The 18,297-nt window shown below is 36.8% G+C and overlaps 1 protein-coding gene across 2 annotated transcripts in view; it reads right to left on the bottom strand.

The window, feature by feature from the left end:
• Positions 1 to 16,889, bottom strand: part of lrrtm4l1 (leucine rich repeat transmembrane neuronal 4 like 1) — a 92,554-nt gene extending 75,665 nt beyond the window's left edge. The window contains exon 1 of one of the 2 annotated variants that reach the window (XR_005279210.1): positions 16,183 to 16,889. Coding sequence is in view for 1 of the 2 variants with exons in the window: in XM_038268251.1 (XP_038124179.1) it covers positions 16,183 to 16,186 (4 nt within the window). In the remaining variant the exon portion in view is untranslated. The remainder of the gene's footprint in view (positions 1 to 16,182) is intronic. The other variant, XM_038268251.1, reaches the window with a different exon arrangement.
• Between the last annotated feature and the right edge of the window lie 1,408 nt (positions 16,890 to 18,297).

Here is an 18,297-nt window from a genome sequence, read left to right as displayed (position 1 = left end):
GTGAAATAAGACCTGCTTCTTTATTATATGTTTTTAATACTTTTCACAGATTTAGTCTTTTTTTTATATAACTATTACTTGATATGATTGAATTATTTTACACTCATTTTCTTCAAAGTTAGTGTAAAGGTTTTATAAATGCTATAATTTAGAAATAGATTTTGTTTTTCTTTATCAAACAAAAACCCATATGCATTGGCCATAACTTGAGGTAAACAAGGGTTAGTCAAATCAGCTATGTGTACAAAGGGCAAAGAACATTAGCATTAACTTTTGATGATTCTCGCAACCAAAAATATTTCCAGATGATTGAATTTGTCTTTTCTACAGCCAGCTGAAATGATAAAATGGAGTAACTTTGTTGTTTTCTGTTCTGTCTTTATCTGCAAAATTTATAAGAATTTCCTCATAGTTTCTCTCTGTATTTTTTTATTTTCAGTGTTCATAAAGAAATATGTGTCTGATAGGATCTAAGGCAGATATCCAAAAAAATTGAAAAACAAGGTGAAAGAGGAAGTACTCTGATGTAAATCTGATGTACTTACATGCAGAAACATTCCTTCACTATAAAGAAATCTCAACAAAACAAGAATGCTTCACACATTATTTAAAGCCAAAAATAAATATGTTGATAAAATTAAAAGATTACTTTCATCCTAAAGCTGAGGTATAAAGAATTCTGGGATAAAGCATACAGTAGTAGCCATTCAAAATGTCCCCACTTTCCTTGATGGGCCCTTGGCTGGTCCCCTACAAATTTTTTTGTTAAACATTAATATTTGTATTAAAATCCTTTATGTCATGATTTGTGGACATTTAGATCTAAATGGAAGCGTTCTACCCTGGTCAGACCCTGTAATTCAGTGAAAGGGAGTCAAAGTAACAAAATATGCACGCCCAGGAGAAAGAAGGGGTCACACTAGTGGCTGGAAGTTGGAGGGATTCTGCTGAGAGTTGCAGGGAAGTGGGCGGCCATTCGGCTGGCGTTTGCCTTTGAAGGGCAATTTTGAATGGCTGCTACTGTATGGTGCGTTCACTGATAGAAAATGTTTGGCTTTTCCAGTTAGGGTCTATCAAACTGAAAACAGTCTGCTATGGTTAAGAGCTAATTTCACTCAGAATTGCTAATATAATTGTTACACTATTCAAAACAGAAAAGTTATATGCAGCTTAACTAGGGGAGAGACACTTCTTTCTACCTACATGATCTTGATTATCTTCACGGCTGATGACTCACTTTGTTTAACATCTAGAGACATACAGATATAACAATGAAACATGGCATTGCTGTCTTTAAAACAGCTCTTTAAAAGCTAAAGAAGCACATCATGGAATGTCATTCCTCATCCATCAGCACTCTCATCCGGGATCAAAAGTAGAAGCCTATTACTTAGTTTATCACGAAGAGATATGGGGCCCAGCCATGGGCACATTACCGGTTCAACCTAGGTTTAATATAAATAAAAGAATACAAGTGCTCAATAATAACTGAAGAGAGTTTCGTAAAAATGGTCTGCATAAATAATAATTTCCTAATTTAGATACATGAGAATGTCATTACTAAAATACATACTTTAAAGAAGTGAAATAAGATCTCTGGATGGACGGCTTTCATCTCTTCTCCAATAGTATTAGGCTGTGTCTGAATGTCCGCACTAATCACTATACAGTGGTTACGCCATTTTAGATAAGGGTCCAAACGTCTAGTGGGTGAAACAGTAGTGGACTCAAAATTTCCTACAATGCAACTTGAACAGTAGTGATCATCCATGGCCGAAGCATTTTGGGATTTGTTGTGACTTTAAGTTGGCAATCCAACAACAAACCCGTCCGTGGAGAATCATGAATTGCAAAGGTAAAACCATTTTTTTTTTCCGCTTTTAACCGATTTATTACAACATCCACCTGCCATTCATGTGGGCATTGTCACTTTAACTACAGCTTGCATGAATTTCAATGGTGGAGTCCTCTAGAAATCTTAAATAATAGTTTTTGATTGCAGAGTCTAGCAGTTCCCATTGATTTTGCTTGTAAGCGGGGAAAAGGGCACCAGGCTAACCGCACCGTGATGTCACTGCCGAAAGATGTGAGGAGTGAGGTGTTACTATATTTTTCGCAAAAATGGCCGGTACCGGACTCAGTGATCGTGATGAAAATAATTTTTCTTTTTTTACTGATTAACGCTAAATTCATTAAATCATTAAATGTGAATTCACTCAAATTTTGCAAATTGGCAAAATGTCAGGCGAGCAAAACCACATTAAACTGGTGAACTTTTCAAAGGTTTTGCTTCTAGCACCAACTCACTAAAAATCTCTTGTTACTATGTATTTAACAGTCAGCATTAACATTGCAGCACAGTAGTGGATAGGGCTGCAACTAACGATTATTTTAAAAATCGATGAATCGGCCGATTATTTTTTCGATTAATCGATGAATCGGACAAAAACATTTTTTTATATTAACCTCTTTATTCCAAAATAAACATTTTAGACAGAACAAACAAGCACACAAGTACAGGTTGCTCATTAACTGTACTAGTGCAATATGAAAAATAAATGTTTGTGTTAAAACTACGCAAACTTACATGAGAAATGTAGCTGTACATCCACAAAATATAGGGTAGTTTGTTTCATAAAGCGCAAAAAAAGACATTTTTGTTTTTTAAAGCCCCTAAGGGGTTCAAACAATAGGCCCCCCCATTTCAACAAATTATTTTTTTTTAGACTAGAAGAGTTCTGCCTTTTAAGACAGGAAAGTATAGCAGGTAAAGTTGCTACTTGAGAAAATACTGAACCATAGAGATAAAAATAGCCCTGTGATTCAAATTACAAATTGTATTTGGAATAAAAATGAGAGAACTAGGGGTGCTAAAAAAACACATCCTCCAAAGACAGATATTTACATGGGAATGTGGCATATAATTAATTGACATATTACTGATCTTGCTGGATTTTATTCTGCTTTACTTCCATAAATTGCAGGATATTTACTTTATCTTTGCCAGAAGATTTAAACTTTAAAAGCCTTGCCCTCATAATTTGCAAGTTAATTTATTTATAAAGTAAATATAAACGCTGCTTAAGCTAATTCAAATTAAATTAAAAGTAAAAATAATGATCCATTGATCATTCCTTGCTGACAGAAATTTTCCTTTAAGTGTTCATTCCATAGCCTTTATTTTATTTTACGGATTTTCTCTGTGCAGATTTGCTGGTTTTCATGAGAACTGAGCAGATGTTACGAAATCAGCAAAAGATATTTTAAAATAGGCTGCATAAATAAATGATAAAAGGTTACAGAAAATTCTGACATAAAGCAAGGTTTTTGTCTAAATATATTATATATATTTATTATATATACATTTGGAAAACACTAATTGTTGACTCACAAAGGTCACAGCAAATCCTATAAGTTGAAACCCAACTTTTTACATGGACAGGTACAACGGTAATTAGAAAAAAAGAAGACATTAGCAGACATACATATCTATTTTCATCCTGCTTGTTATTTTTCGTCTTTAAAGGTTGCTGACTGAAAACAATACAACTGTTGGGAAATTCATGCATAAAAAAAAATTAAGTGTACTTTTCTCAGATGCTTTAGACTGCCCATGCGGGTAATGTGCCCTTAGTTTTCCCTTTGCCATATGGCTAGAGTGTTTGAATGGATTGAATACTTTATGAATATTAAGAAACATCAGCAGATTTTTTCAAGTATATTCATCCCCATCATAACCAAAAAAGAAAAATCTGAACAAAATGCCATCAGACATGTAAAATTGCAAAACATACATACATCTTAGTTCATTACAAAATGGTAATGTTGATGGTAATGCTTTGCTTCTCCTTAAAAAAATATTTTCTCAATACCACAATGTCCTTCCAATAATATTATCTTCTTTGTACAGCCTTTCTTCCCCACATTAATTCTGTGTTTACCTTCCTAATGATTGCACATCCACTACAGTGTGATATTAGTTGAAGTATTTCTGGTCAAATGTTTTGGTTTAATGAAATTGTTTATGTGAACATCATTTACTTTGGTAGTCCTTGTAGTGCTGGAGAGTTGATTGAACTAAAGAGCAATAAACAAAGAATTACAATTAACAAGAAGGGGTTTAGTTTGAGGTCTTCACAGTTTGTATCACTGTTGTCTTGCAACAAGAAGGTCTTTGGATCAAACCCTTACCTGGGATTTTTCTGCATGAAGATTGGATGTTGATGTTCTCTCTGAGTTCTACTGCTCCCACTGTCAAAAATCATGACTTTAGGTTGATTGGTGACTCAAAATGGCCTTTTAGATGTGTGTGCATAGTTGTGTGTCATTTTGATGGCCTGGCAACCTGCTCAAGGTATAGTATACCCTACCTCTTGCCACCAGCCCCCCTTGACAGTGACAGACAAATGGTAGAAAATGAATGGATGGCTTTAGCAAGAGCTGGCAAGTCAGCTTGCTGCTATAAAAGGTAAGGAAACTAAAAGACTGAAAATATAATGCAATGCTAGAAAGTTGCATCATTAATTTAGTTGTTTCTTACCTTTTGTTATGTAGAAACCATTAAGTCAGATAGTAATTGTGATTATGGATGTGCTTTTATTTAGTATTGGCATCACAGCATGGCTATATACTCCACTAGACAAAAAATCTAGTTGTCTAAAACTGTAAGAAAAATAATGATTCAAGATCTTTGAGACTGCTTAAGTAGTTTATGACTTAAATTAGTCTACCTTTTTGTGATGTTGCAACGTTTTAAAGACATTCATATGAACAGAGGCCCCATATGAATTACATTACAGTACTCTGCCTCTTCGGTTCTTTGAAACAACATATTTAATTTTGGGAATTTTTTTCCGTTCTTCCAGCAGCTCTTCTTTGCTTTTTCTTTTCTGGAATAACTCTTTTTGGTATCCATCGTCACTAACACATTACTAACAATTTTCTATTGGTTTCGTGTTTAAACGGTTCACCATCCTGATGAAATATGCCATGTGTTGGGGTATAAATGAGGTCTGGTCATTCGGTTCAGTATCAGGTGGGTTTAAGATGATTTTTTCGTACCATTACATTTGCAAATAGACGTCCTAGTCCCCAATTGCGTAGGGGGTCTACCAGTTGTCAGTGACGGGGCCCCTAAGAGGTTGGGGGCCCCTAAGCAACTGCATACTGTCTTACCGATAGTTACGCCATTGCAATTAATGTTTGATTGGCCAAAATGCCAACAGATTACATTTACCAGTAACCCAAGAAAGACGTAGGCACACGTGCCACTGCAAACTCTAAAGCTGTGTTCACACCAAAATCAAATTTCATGGCTGGAGCAAACGATTTTCATTTTTTCTCTATTGCAGCAGAGGGTGTCTCTAGAATGCTGCCAGATTAGTCAGGCTGATTGCAAATTTTTGGTGAATTTAGTGGAGCCAGAGCAGCACTGCTACCTCTCCTGCGGAGAAAACATATTGAAATTTGCAGTTGAAAAATCTGAACCACTCAGGGACTAGCTGTGGCTGTGACCTATGGTGAAGGATTGCAGCGGAGACAGGTTTTTTTAATCAAAATAGAAGAACGACAAAATAATGTTTACAACAGATGAACTAGGGAATGCCCTTAAGAGGTTTTTAGGTAGCGTTTAAAAAACCCTTTTTAATCTGACCCTATAAGTACAGCACAGCTACCGTCCGTCGGCTGCATTCTCTCCCAATATGTTCACCCAGCAGACTTCTCCAATGTACTATTGTCCTCCTTTGATCTCTTTCTGAGCTATCAACAGTAGGTCGCTGTTTGCTCTGCTGCTTTGTTGGCCAGGTCTTACTTTTGGGATTCTCTAATCTACCACAGTCAAATGTCCCGCTGTGGTACCTTAGTTCCACAGGGGATATGGCCAGCTTCATCGTTCCAGTTCCGGTGCTCTCTCTGCCGGTGTTTTCACAAATATTTTCCGCTGCTTCTCTCTAAGCTCTAGAACACAGTCTCATCTTACCTCTGTTGTCAGGGGGATTCGTCCCCCAGCGTCGGAAAGCAGGTCCTAGAAAGAGATCACGGATAGACGGAAATAATGCTGAAAGCAACAGTTATCCAGGCACAGCTCCTGGAAGAGGTGGTGGTATTTTCCATATTGGTTCCATCTCTGGAGAACCGAGGGAGGTTGACTCAGATGGTTTTGCTCAGCTTTCCAAATTCCAAAAAAAGCACTGGGACTCACTCCGTAAAATTCATGTCCAACATGTTGAGGTGAAACCAACAAACAGTAGACTAGATGATGCGGTAGAGCCTTTCATCCACTGTGAATTCACTCAAATTTTGCAAATTGGCAAAATGTCAGGCGAGGAAAACCACATTAACCTCGTGAACTTTTCAAAGGTTTTGCTTCTAGCACGAACTCACTAAAAATCACTTGTTACTATGTATTTAACAGTCAGCATTAACATTGCAGCACAGTAGTGGAAGCTTAACATTTCAAAAAACATTCCTTAAAGAATTAAGGATGTTTCATAATAATTTTTTTTTTTTGTAAAATCTAGTTTAGATTTTCATCCTACAGAAAAGATAAGCACACCTTTGTTTTACTGTAAATGCTTGATTTACTCTACCTTGAAAATATTATATAATCTATTATTAAAGAAAACATTGCTCACTTAATCCAAACTTTAGACCTTAAAAGAAGAGGGGAAGAAGTAATACCACTTAAAAGTAAACACAAATTTGTTTTATTGGAAGTAAAAATAAAAGCCTAAAATGCCATCTTTTTGTCTGAGCTGTGAGAGACAGTAAACTAATGCTGCATTTTTCCCTTGAATATACCATCTGTGTGGTGCTGCAGGGAGGTGGCATCAAGATTTATTTATGATGCTTTCCTTTTGGTAAGGGCAGGGAAGCTAACCAGAGCTGACAAGATAGATACTGTAGATACACTTTAACACATAGTTCTTCTAAAACTTAGCTTGTTAGAGGGACAAAAGATGAGACCAGAGAAAGCACCACCAACATTCAAAAGTTACAAAAACATCAGCCAGAAAACATAGGTACTGAGAAGTGGTGTGTGGTCCCCACCTGCAGAACCACACCTTTATAGAGCGTGTCTCTAATTGCCAATAATTTCCACCTGTTGTCTATTCCATTTGCACAACAGCATCAGGTTGCCTCCTAAGTGGACAGTTGGATTTCACAGAACTGTGATTTCATTTAAGTTATTATGTGTTATTTAAGTGTTCCCTTTTTTTTAGCAGTGCATATTACCTAACACTTTTAGCTGTTACAAGTATTGCAAGTAGTGTCTTCAGTAGTTTTCCATATTGATCGCACACTGCCACATTTATAAAAAGTCCCCCTGAAATGAGTCATAAGCTGAGTGTATTTGGAGAACTGCAACACTAGGAGGACATGAAATGCACTTCACCTTAGACAAAGTCATAAGAATTATTATGATGACTTTTGTGTTATGGGACCTACTGTAATTAATGTTCACAGGTCCTATAATTTATAAAATATTAGATGGAATATATCAACCTGTCTTTTTTAGGTTTCTCTACCCCTGACCTGACCTCCAAACCAAAAGGCAAACACATACTACATTCAGAAGTTGTTAAATTATCCACCCCTTGATTCCTTTGCTCATGTGTGAAACACAAGAGACTAAAACCCTCACTTGGAAAGTTTTTTTTTTTCTTTTTTCAAAATGTCTGCCTTCATTATACCAAGCTGATTTATTCATTTAAAAAGATAAAACAATGTTTTGCTTCCTAACCTCAACGTCACCAATACCTTTCAATGAAATGAGATGTAGATGTTTTTTTTTTTTTTTTATACTTAAGACTCAACTTTAGAAGGAACATCTTTGTGGATTGAGTACTTGTAGTTCAATGTGCCATGAAGGCCTTTGACTTTTACTCCCAAAGCTCTTTACCTCCAGACTCAGGCTGTCAAAAAGAGACAGCTAAATCTCTTCACAGACCAATAATACACAGATCTTAGGAACCTTACTGGCACTGCTTTTTCCTGTGGACCACAGAGCTCTCCAAATGTGTGCTGAGAGGTGACGAGCTGTGCTGATCAATATAAGAGCTGATGCCCGGAAGATCAACACAAACTGAGCAGTTTAAACTGGCTAATGCTGGAAGCAGGTCAGCTGTTAAATTTGAGGAGTTGATATTTTGGAAGATGTGTAAGTCTATGTTGATGACTGAAGTTCTTTGACTTGTTCTTTCAATACTTTTAACATATATGTTAGGTTTGGATGCTGTTTATTCAGACATAATGGTATTATGTCAGCTTAGGTCCCTAAACAAGTTCAAACACAATCACTGCCTTTATTTTTCTTTTAGTATCACTTTTATTGGCTGTATTTTAGATACAAATGGCAGCTGGAAATTCTGTAATTAGATCTCACTCTATAAAACTTCAGAATTACTTTCTGCAGCAGAAAATATATTGCCTGAATACATTCATCTAAACAATGTTCATACAAATTAGACACATTAACATTTTCTCAGGATATATCCACAGATCCTCTTGGGATTGTACTTAATAAAACAGCAAAAGTGCTGGGTAGAGAAAATAATGCATGATTTTGTTTGCTTTTTCTTTTTTTTTTTACTAATTTTGATCTGAAATTCATGGAGCACATGTCTACACCTTCAGTGAATTATTTTTAAATATATAGAATATAGTTATAATGTATAGCAAACTATTATGTTAGTCAAGGTATACATCTGCAGACAATAAGAAATGGGAAAGAAAAATACAAAGTGGGCAAAAAAAGAAGGAATGAGAGGGAAAAAGAGGTTAAAAACCAATGCAATAGTGGGAAAGGACACCAGATATGAAAGAGGGGGAACACAAGAAATAAAGAAGCAGTAAAAGAAGAATGAAGGGCATAGAAAGTAAGACACAGAGAAAGGAAATCAGCGCAATGGGATGAGGTGAAGGTACAAATAAGAAAAACACCAAGAATGAAAGAAAGAAGTAGATCAGTAAATTAGTTGACAAACTAAAGGAAGGGAGGCACAGGATAAGGAAGGAATATAATAATGAATATTTTTCAATACTCATATTTGCTGTCTCTTTACTTATTAAGAACGGGAAAAAACAAATTCCATACTTTTCTTAACTCTGAAGAAACCCTTTTTTCTTCCATTTTATTCCTTTTAACAGATAAAATAACAAATCTGTGAGCGTTTTTTCCATGTGGTGTAAAATTGTCTTTTCCATTGATCAGGCTGTTGATGGTCAAAGGTATGAAACCATGGCAACTGAACGCAGAGTGTTGCTCATCTCAGTCACATTAAAACATCACTGCATGTCACCGCAGTCTCTCCCTTGCGTTTCCGAGCGAGCTCAGCTCACCGTGCTGCTCGGTTTCAGACTTTGTTCTCAGGTTTGAGTCACTGAACATATTTCAGCAGCATAGAGTCGATGTTTAGGACATGTTCAGGAGAAGTCACTCAACGTTACAATGACTACAACATATAGAGAAGAAACTACACACACTGCACATCAGGAGAGGGGAGGGGAACAACTAGTGACCCAGAGGTACACGGTGAGCAAATTTAAAGTGATGTACTGTGATATGACAGTTCAGAGACGTGAGTGGCCTGTGATGGAGTGAATACATTACTATACATGAGCAGAAAATGGCTGATTGGGGCACAGAGTCAAGCTCTCGGGAGAGAAATAATCCACCATTGATGGGTTTAACTATTTCAAATGCAGCTGCAGACACTAAAAGTCACATTTTTTTAATTCTTGAGATTAGCCTGTTAATTGTTTACAGAGAATACCTTGTTTTTTAACAAAATGTTCACTTATATCCTAAACCTAGTTAAATCTAGACTATTATAATATATATAGACCAGTGATCACCACTGCATAATGGTCTAGTTCTAGTAATTGCTTACACCCAAGGCAACCGTAATTATCTATAATAACCTTTAAATTGGGGAAAGAGAAAGAAAATGTGCCACTTATTTTTAACCGACTGTTTTTACCCCCAAAGAAATTCAAGTTTCTTTTTTCAGGAAAAAAAAGCACAGGGGTATAATCATTGTTTCAGCCTGATGGAGGAAACTGACGGATTATTGAACAAATGGGACATTATTTGTGCCTAATTGCCTTGTTGCTCCTGTTGAAGCACTTCCACCACAGAAGATTAGCATGCTCCATCAGACTGGAGACCATCAGGCCAATGTGCAGCTCTTGTATTATTTATGCCTTCACTGGTGTGTTTGCTGCTGAAAATGTGGCTTCTTTGTGTTGTTTGTATTGTGGGAGGAAGGAATGAATATAAATTCCACAGATTAGGATACAAGTAGGTGATTCGCATTCATCACTCCCAGGCTGTTATGCTTCCACGCTTGGCAGCTATTGAGAAAAAAAAAAAAGATGTGCTGTATTGCTGTTGACTAGTTTTGAAATTAAGCTTGTATTGTTTTTTTGACTGCTTGCAATTACTGTGATCTTTCAATTATCAGACAAAAAGGTCAGAGCTTTGTCATGCTAGTCTGTCAAATATCACTATTTCAAGCTGTTAATTGTAAACTGTTGCTTTTCCAATCAGCTTGGACAAAAAGTGTTAGTATTTATTATGCTCTCTTAATAGGCTGTCAAAAAGTTATGATTGAAGTTTTTTATATATTTACCCTGTTTTTAGTGAATTTTTAACTGGTGGTCAGCAGCAAAAATCCTTTTTATGTTCCTAAAACACAATAAAACTAAAATGGTAAATTACGTATGCTTTTAACCTTTTTATACAGACCGATTAAACATCAAAGATAAAGGTTGATGTGCTTTGATGCATAAGGATGAAGTATTCTGCATCCCTTTTATTAGGAGCACCAATGTTAAGCAAAATTAAGCCGCATCAACATTCAAAGATTAATAACGTTCATCGTTATTTCAGAATTTATTTCAGATAATTTCCACCACTAAATGGTTGTCTAAACATTACATACAATCCATCACAGCGTAAAGAGTGAACTCCTTTATGGCTATTCAGTTATAAATTTTAAAAAAATTAGTCAGGAAGGTTCTGTGGATCTCAGGATCTATAACTATTTACACTTTAATACTAACACATGTACTTCAGTGTAACATAATAATAAAACAAATATCAATAACTGCTTGTAAAAATCCAGACTCTCAAACAATAAATTCATCATAAATTCATATATGAGTGAAAGAATACCAAAGTTGAAATAAAAAGAATAGCAATTTTAAGAATTTTATAAAGGGAAAAAAGGTGGGAAATCTTTCTCAAGTATGGTAGAAGCTTGAACAAAGAGATACTCTAGGCTAGTTTTAAGTAGTGTTGCGTCGATGCCATTTTTTGGCCCCGATACCCAATATCTGCCTGTGCAGTATTGGCCGATACCTCTACCATACCGATACCATCTGTTTAAAATTGATGTGTGTGTGTATATATGAAGAACTGCATACTACTTGGATGTAAAATAATTGCCATCATGGCTTTGTCAAGCTGCTGCCTACCTTTGTGAAGCAGGAAAAAGACTAATACAAAGCGACTCCAGTAGAACCTTTTATTGCCTACCTGGAATAGGTGACAATAGCTGAATAAACATTTGGCCCCCAAAAATGGTATCGGTGCTCTATTTGTCAGTACTCGCTGATACTGATTCCACCAATTTAGTTCTGGATCTGGGCCCTGCCAGATACTGGTATCGGTATTGGTGGAACAATAGCTTTAAATACTTTAGCCAACAAAATAGAAATAAAATGTTGCAACAATATTAATCAAGCAGCCTCCACAAAGTTGTTTGGGCTTGTCTTGTTTATCTCTCAAGAAACTAACTTGCATTTCTGCACAAGTTGCTCCCATTTAAATCCTTCTTGGTCTGAAAGACAGTTGGTTTTAATGGAAGTCTCACGGGGACCCACAGGTTTAGATGTGCTTTGGATGTGTGAAAGTTGTACTAGTTTGGATCGCTAATTTGCATTTGAAGAAATATTTGACATGACACACAACTCTAAGGTGTGGGAGACAAAAACAGAAAAACATTGAGATATGACGTTAATGCCTGTCCTGGTAGTTTTGTAACAATTGTTTTAAATTTAAATACAGTATATATATACCCAATTCTGTATAAAAACAGAATGAGAATTAAAACAGAAAACTAATAAATAATATCACTTGGGAACATGTTTGTACTGTTTGGATGAACATGATTTTCAGGAGCATGCTTAGACCTAGAACGGCTCTATCCATTTAAGAACAATATAACATTGGTAAAAAAAAAATATATCAAACTCAAGACAAATGTAGCCACTTATTTTGGGTAATTGTGGTGACATAATTAAAACTGTATAAGTAGGTGCTCATTAGATGCAACAAGCTGCTTATTACTTGGGGAAATGCCACAGTTCAGCACAGATGTGTGGGTTGCATGGGTTCTTAAAGAGTATTACGTAGTCTAATCTAAATGTACTAAATTAAAATTAAGTAATAAATGAAAAGGAATTTAAATCTATCTAAGGATAAAAGAACTGGCGTACAGTGTACATTGCAAACACCTTTTTTTTTTTACCTTGCAGTTCTACAAATATTTTAGATGATTTAGGATATTGGGTGAGTAAGGGCTCCATAAAAAGGATTTTAGCAGCTATTATGAAAAAGGTTAATGAAGCTTTATTTAATTTAGGTATATTAGTTTGCCATATCTCGCCTGTAGACAGCTGGAGATAGGCACCAGTACCCCTCGCTATCCGGCTTGGGATAAGCGTGATGGAAAATGGATGGAAAGTTTGTCATAGTAATGTGCAAGAAACAAATAATTTTCTCTCATAAATGTTACATAATAGCTGTATTAATAATTAAAACTTACAAATTAAGACTTGCAGTTCACAAACGTCACATACAGGTGGCATACATTTGGAAACGTAAACGACCTCGCAAAAATAATTGTATTTCACAAAAAAATTGGAATTGAGCTTTAGGGCCTACAGTGTGAACGTAGCCTAATTGTGGTTGGTCACTCTATTTTCTGTTGCCGTTTTTGTTTTTCTAATGGCTGGAAGTGAGATCTGAAGCATTTTAGTATACGTGGTGGATTTTTATAGAAACAATATTATATAATATATACAGTTTTTTTAGGAATCTTTTACAGTTTAAATGTATGTCATGTGGGCTATACTGACATGTACCGGTTTGACCAATAGGAAAATTAAACTGCAGTAGCCATTTTTTAACCCCCAGAGGGCAGCACTGATACATTCTTAGAGCAAATATTGCCAAATTAAACAAGTTTACATGACGATGTCACAGTACAGTTAGGATAACAACCTTAAGGTCCAACTGACAATCTTTGTCTGCATAAAAGAAAAAAAGAATCCTGGGGTTTAGTTACTCTTTTAAAGGTATGGAGAACTATCTTTTACTTCCGGGTGGATCATCTAAATAAGTGGTGCTCCTAATTATCAATAATTCTGGTGATATGTTCACATAAGTGGAGGAGGGTTATGTGACCAACGGGGAGCTAAAAGCAATGATAATTTTCCCACACGGTAAGTTAACTGATTTTGCTGTAAAGTCTACAATATAGTCCCCATTCTATATAGTGAATGAGGGATTTAGGGGTTAGGGCGAAAGTTTGGATACAGTAAGCTTGTATGAGATATGACAGCAGGAACTTCTAAGCAGAGCGTGCACAAGGAGAAATGGGCTCGTACATGCTCTCACACGATTTTAATAGGCGTTCACTCGGGAGCGGGTACAGGGTTGTGCATGTGCATTTTTTGTAAACTTTTAGCTTGCAGGAGCACCAAACTTGCAGGTGTAGCACCACTGAGAGGAACTGGCAACACTGCACTCTTGCAAAATTAGAGAATCCCTTTGTTTGAGATTCTGGCTACGGTCCCACTGCAGCCTGAAGTGACCCAAATCAGATTTTTTGGCCCATATGCGACCTGGATCTGATCTTCTCATGGCTGTCTGAACAACACAGATCCGATTTTTTCCAATCCGACCTTGGCCACTTGGCTATGTGGCCTGGGTCGGATTTCAAATGCAACCTGTGTGTGTTGGAAAAGACCGCTAGATGCGCGCCGGCAAAATGCGCCTGATGTTTAAATAAATTAATTTAAACTCATTCAGGTTAAGGTCATGTCTGATTTGTAATCTAGAAAAACAAATTTGCTCTGATTATAAAGGGGAGCTCAGATGGCTGTAAAACAGTGCTCTGGGTCACATGACTCACAGAAGGATCCGCCCCCCTCAAGTTACATAGGTACGTTGTTGAGATGGCACTCCACATGAGACGCTGATATGCGGCAAAGTGCTGAATATTTATCTAATCAAAAGGGACACATTGTTGCTTTAATGTTTTTTAGAAAATGTGTTTTCCTCACAGTGTCCAGTTTTGATTGACTAAAAAGCTATGTTTTTGCATGTATTTTCATTGGAAGAAGATAACTTGCACAATGTACCCTGGTAAACAGGACAGTCACATTCATATTTCATAAAGTTGGGCTGTTCCTGTAAAGTTAATGTACCGTAGAGTACACTTGTAAAAAATGTTTGCATTTCTTCAGCTCTCATTCATAGTTTGAGTTGGAACTGTCTCAAGCCACCATCTACTTTTTTGTCTCCTCATTTTGTTTTAAATATTTCAATTTAATTAATACTCGCTGATCAAGTTTGGCCACTAATGATGTAAACTATTTTAAGTATTGATTAATAAGTATGACATGAAACTATTGCTGCTGAAAAACAATTCTTTGCATTTTTAAAATCAGGTTTTTTCCAGTTGGAAGATTTCATTCAGCATTAATTTCCTCCTGTAATACTTTAGATACACAAATCAATGAGAACTGGAGGCAGGAACTATTTAATGTAGAGATTTTACCAGTGTATTCAGAGGTGCATTCAAAATGTATCTAAAATGGTTTTGGATGTATCTGATGGTATTTTTGAGGTAATAAGTTTGATTTTTTTCAAGTTAAGATAACTTATTCGAGTTTACAGTGTACTTGCTAGTAGATATTTTCTAGACTTATATCTTATATATATATATATATATATTTTTTTTTTTCTTTTTTTTTTTCTTCCATATTTGAGAAATAAGTGCCCATGTGGGGATCTCATTCTTGATCACTTGCTCCATACATTCAAATAAATAAATGCTTAATTTATCAGGTATATTTTCGCTTGATATGGGTTCAAGAAACAGAGGTGAGAAGAAAACTATTGATGTTATCATAGTTCCCTTCCTTTTAAGAGGCAAGTAAGGACCCTAAGAGTTAAAACTCTATGCAATAATTTTTTTAAAGATGTTTAAAAGTTTCTTCCTGTTTTATTTATTTTTGTTTGTTTGTTTCCTAAATTTAGGCGTGGAAATGCAAATCTAAACATGTAAATTTCTGAAAATATAAAACTCTCCTTAATCTCTTTAACCTACATAAATCATACCCAAAATATAAAATAAGATAAAAAATTACCAACTCATTTTTGTGGATATTAAAAAAATAAATAAATAAATAAAAAGAACTGGGGGTATAGCCTATAGCTTTAGTGCAAACGTTGCTTTAATTAAAAGAGACTCATTCCTTGGAAGCTGCTTGAAATAGTTCCATCATATCCTTAGAAGCTCAAATGATGAGCACTAAAATATATGCCGAACCAAAAAATTGGAGCAGCTGAGCTTAAAACCGCACGCATCGTGCGTCTGCACGATGCGTGCGGGTTTGCGAGGATGAGCGGCGAATTTAGCGGTGGAGCAGGGAGTCAGTAAAATGGAGGAGGTGATAGGCAGTGTGGGATGAGATTGTAGGTGCCCAGAGCTGTCAAGAGGAAGAGGAGGAGGGGGGGCTGGGGTTGTGTCAAGACATGTCACAGCTCTGGAGGCAGAAACTGAAGGAATATTGGGGAGACCAAATTACGCAGTCACATCCCCAATTCTTGACCGTAAAGATGGTAAAAATAAACTTATACAGTAACACTTTCATTACCAAGGGCGGAAGGAAGAGGGTCACGGACGCCTTGATTTATTGTTCACATAGATTTTTCCTCATATCTTCTCCAAACCCATCCCTCCTGAAATTAAGTGGGAAATATGCTGATTATATGAGATAAAACCCTGACAGTAATGAAGCCCCGCTATATAGAGTTAAACCACAGCTTCTTAACATTATGCAGAAATGTTTTCCAAAATGATTCAATCATTTTTGCCTACTTACCCATGTTTTCTCATCGGTCCAGTCACACAGTCCTCCGCAGCACGACTCCGTCTGTGTCGCCTTTTCCAGTCCAGTCTACCTGAGGAGCGCGCTTTACGCCGCGGGTGATTCACCTGCCTTCATTCTCAAATAACTCTCCTATCAGAAGCGAAGAAAACCTCTTAAAGTTTGCCTTGTATGTCCATGACGCAGTTAAACTTTCCAGAGCTGGCACACACAGAAAAAAAAAAAAAACCCAAACCCCGAAAGGACACTTCATCCAAAAAGACCCATGGTATCGGGACAAGTGCTGTTCTAAGCCCGCGTAAGTTTAGAAATAAAGAAGAGCCAGAAGGAAGCTGCGTGAAGAGGCGGCGACCCTCTGCGCTAATATCCAGAGGACAGAAAGACAGAGGGGTCGCCGGGAGATACTCCTGTCGGGATTCTCCTGTGCAGCAGCGCAGGTTGATTGGTGATGTGCGCGCGCTGAGCTGGAGGAACGTGCGCCCGCGTGAGCAGGGAGGCAGGCGCGCACGAGTGTGACTTCAATTAAAACGGAGAAGGCGCAGAAAACATTCGAGTCGATTCCCAGGATCCGGTGATTTTAATTTGGTCTGACTGGTGGAGCCGCAGCCGTCTCTCACTTATGTTTTTGCTCTGTGCTGCAGGTGTTAAGGATCAACGACGGGCTATATGTGGTCATCATTACAGCTTGAGTGGGTAGCCTGCCTGATCCCACCTCGTGTTGCATAATTATTGCAGATGGGAGAGTTCAGTTCAAGCGTGCATCCAAATGCTGCGGTAGATTGCTGCTTTCCTATATCTTGTAGGAGGCTTCAGAGTTGCAGCTTTTACACTTTGGTCATATTACAGATACCTTAATTTAAATGGGATTTTAGTGCATAGTCGAAGGTATAGGATATGAATTTTTAAAAAATGCCTGAAAAGTGTGGAGTGCACCTCAACACTGCTCCAACAAAATATTTGTAGAACCAAGTTTCACTGCAACTATCGACTCCAAGTTTCGGATAATACTGTTTGTGGGTGTGAAAGATTTGAATGTTTTGGTCTTCTGTGAGATTTCTTCACAGAATAGACATCCACACATGAATGTCATTTTAATATAAATCATTCCATAGCCATTTTGGACATGGTTAGCAATGCTTTCATGCTGGGATGTGTACATCCCACCTAGATGCAACCGTCTGATGCTTCCTCATCCAGAATTATCATGTAAAGATCCATCCATCCATCTCGTTGATTGACAACCCGTCTGCCTGCCAATCCATCCATCCATCCATCCATCCATCCATCCATCCATCCATCCATCCATCCATCCATCCATCCATCCATCTTTAACATCTTACACAGAAAAGGAGTATTACCATAGCACCACTATGTTTTCCTCCTTTGGTATGTTCAGGTAGTTTATTTTCAGAGCAGATAACTTTTTTCTCTGTATCCCATGTGTAGCTTTTGGTGATGCTTAAGCAGGATTTCTTAGAACATATTTACACAATGGTATTCTGCTTGCCACTTATCTAAAAAGAAAATATGTACAAAACATACAACTAGTTATTACTGTATCAAGTTGATTTTATCACACATTAGCTGTAGATCTTTGCAGCTCTTTTAGATTAACCAAAGGTCTATTGGCTGTTTCTCTGACTGATTCTCTACTTGCCCAATCTGCTAATTAAGAGCCACATTAAGATATTTTTTTATGTTTAAAAAAATAATAACTGTGAATTATTGACATTATACCAAAAGCTTCACAGCATCACAGCAAAAGCTTGGCTTACCTAATAGGGGCGAGAGTAATCAGCTACACAAATCGATGAGAAAGATGCAGTAAAAAGGATATTTGGCATTATGTCCAGCCAATAGCTCAATTATGCTGGAGGTGGATAATCCAGATCCAGAAAGTAAAAAACCTGCCTAATTTCCCCTCATTCTGTTCACTTAATGAGGTGATCAACTCACTATCTGTTTTTTTTTTTCCGAGCTGGAATTGCAAATGGTTGGAACTGATTTCTGTACCGGCTTTTTACTTTCTGGACCTGGATTATCAAAAATTCCTTTGAAAAACAACCACCACTTTTAGTCCATGAGGCTGACACCGTGTCTACTGTTTAA

The sequence above is a fragment of the Cyprinodon tularosa genome, unplaced genomic scaffold (genome assembly GCF_016077235.1).
Source record: "Cyprinodon tularosa strain WSP-4 unplaced genomic scaffold, ASM1607723v1 ctg7, whole genome shotgun sequence".
In the NCBI taxonomy this organism is placed as follows: Eukaryota; Metazoa; Chordata; class Actinopteri; order Cyprinodontiformes; family Cyprinodontidae; genus Cyprinodon; species Cyprinodon tularosa.
This window is presented reverse-complemented; position numbering and strand designations above follow the sequence as displayed.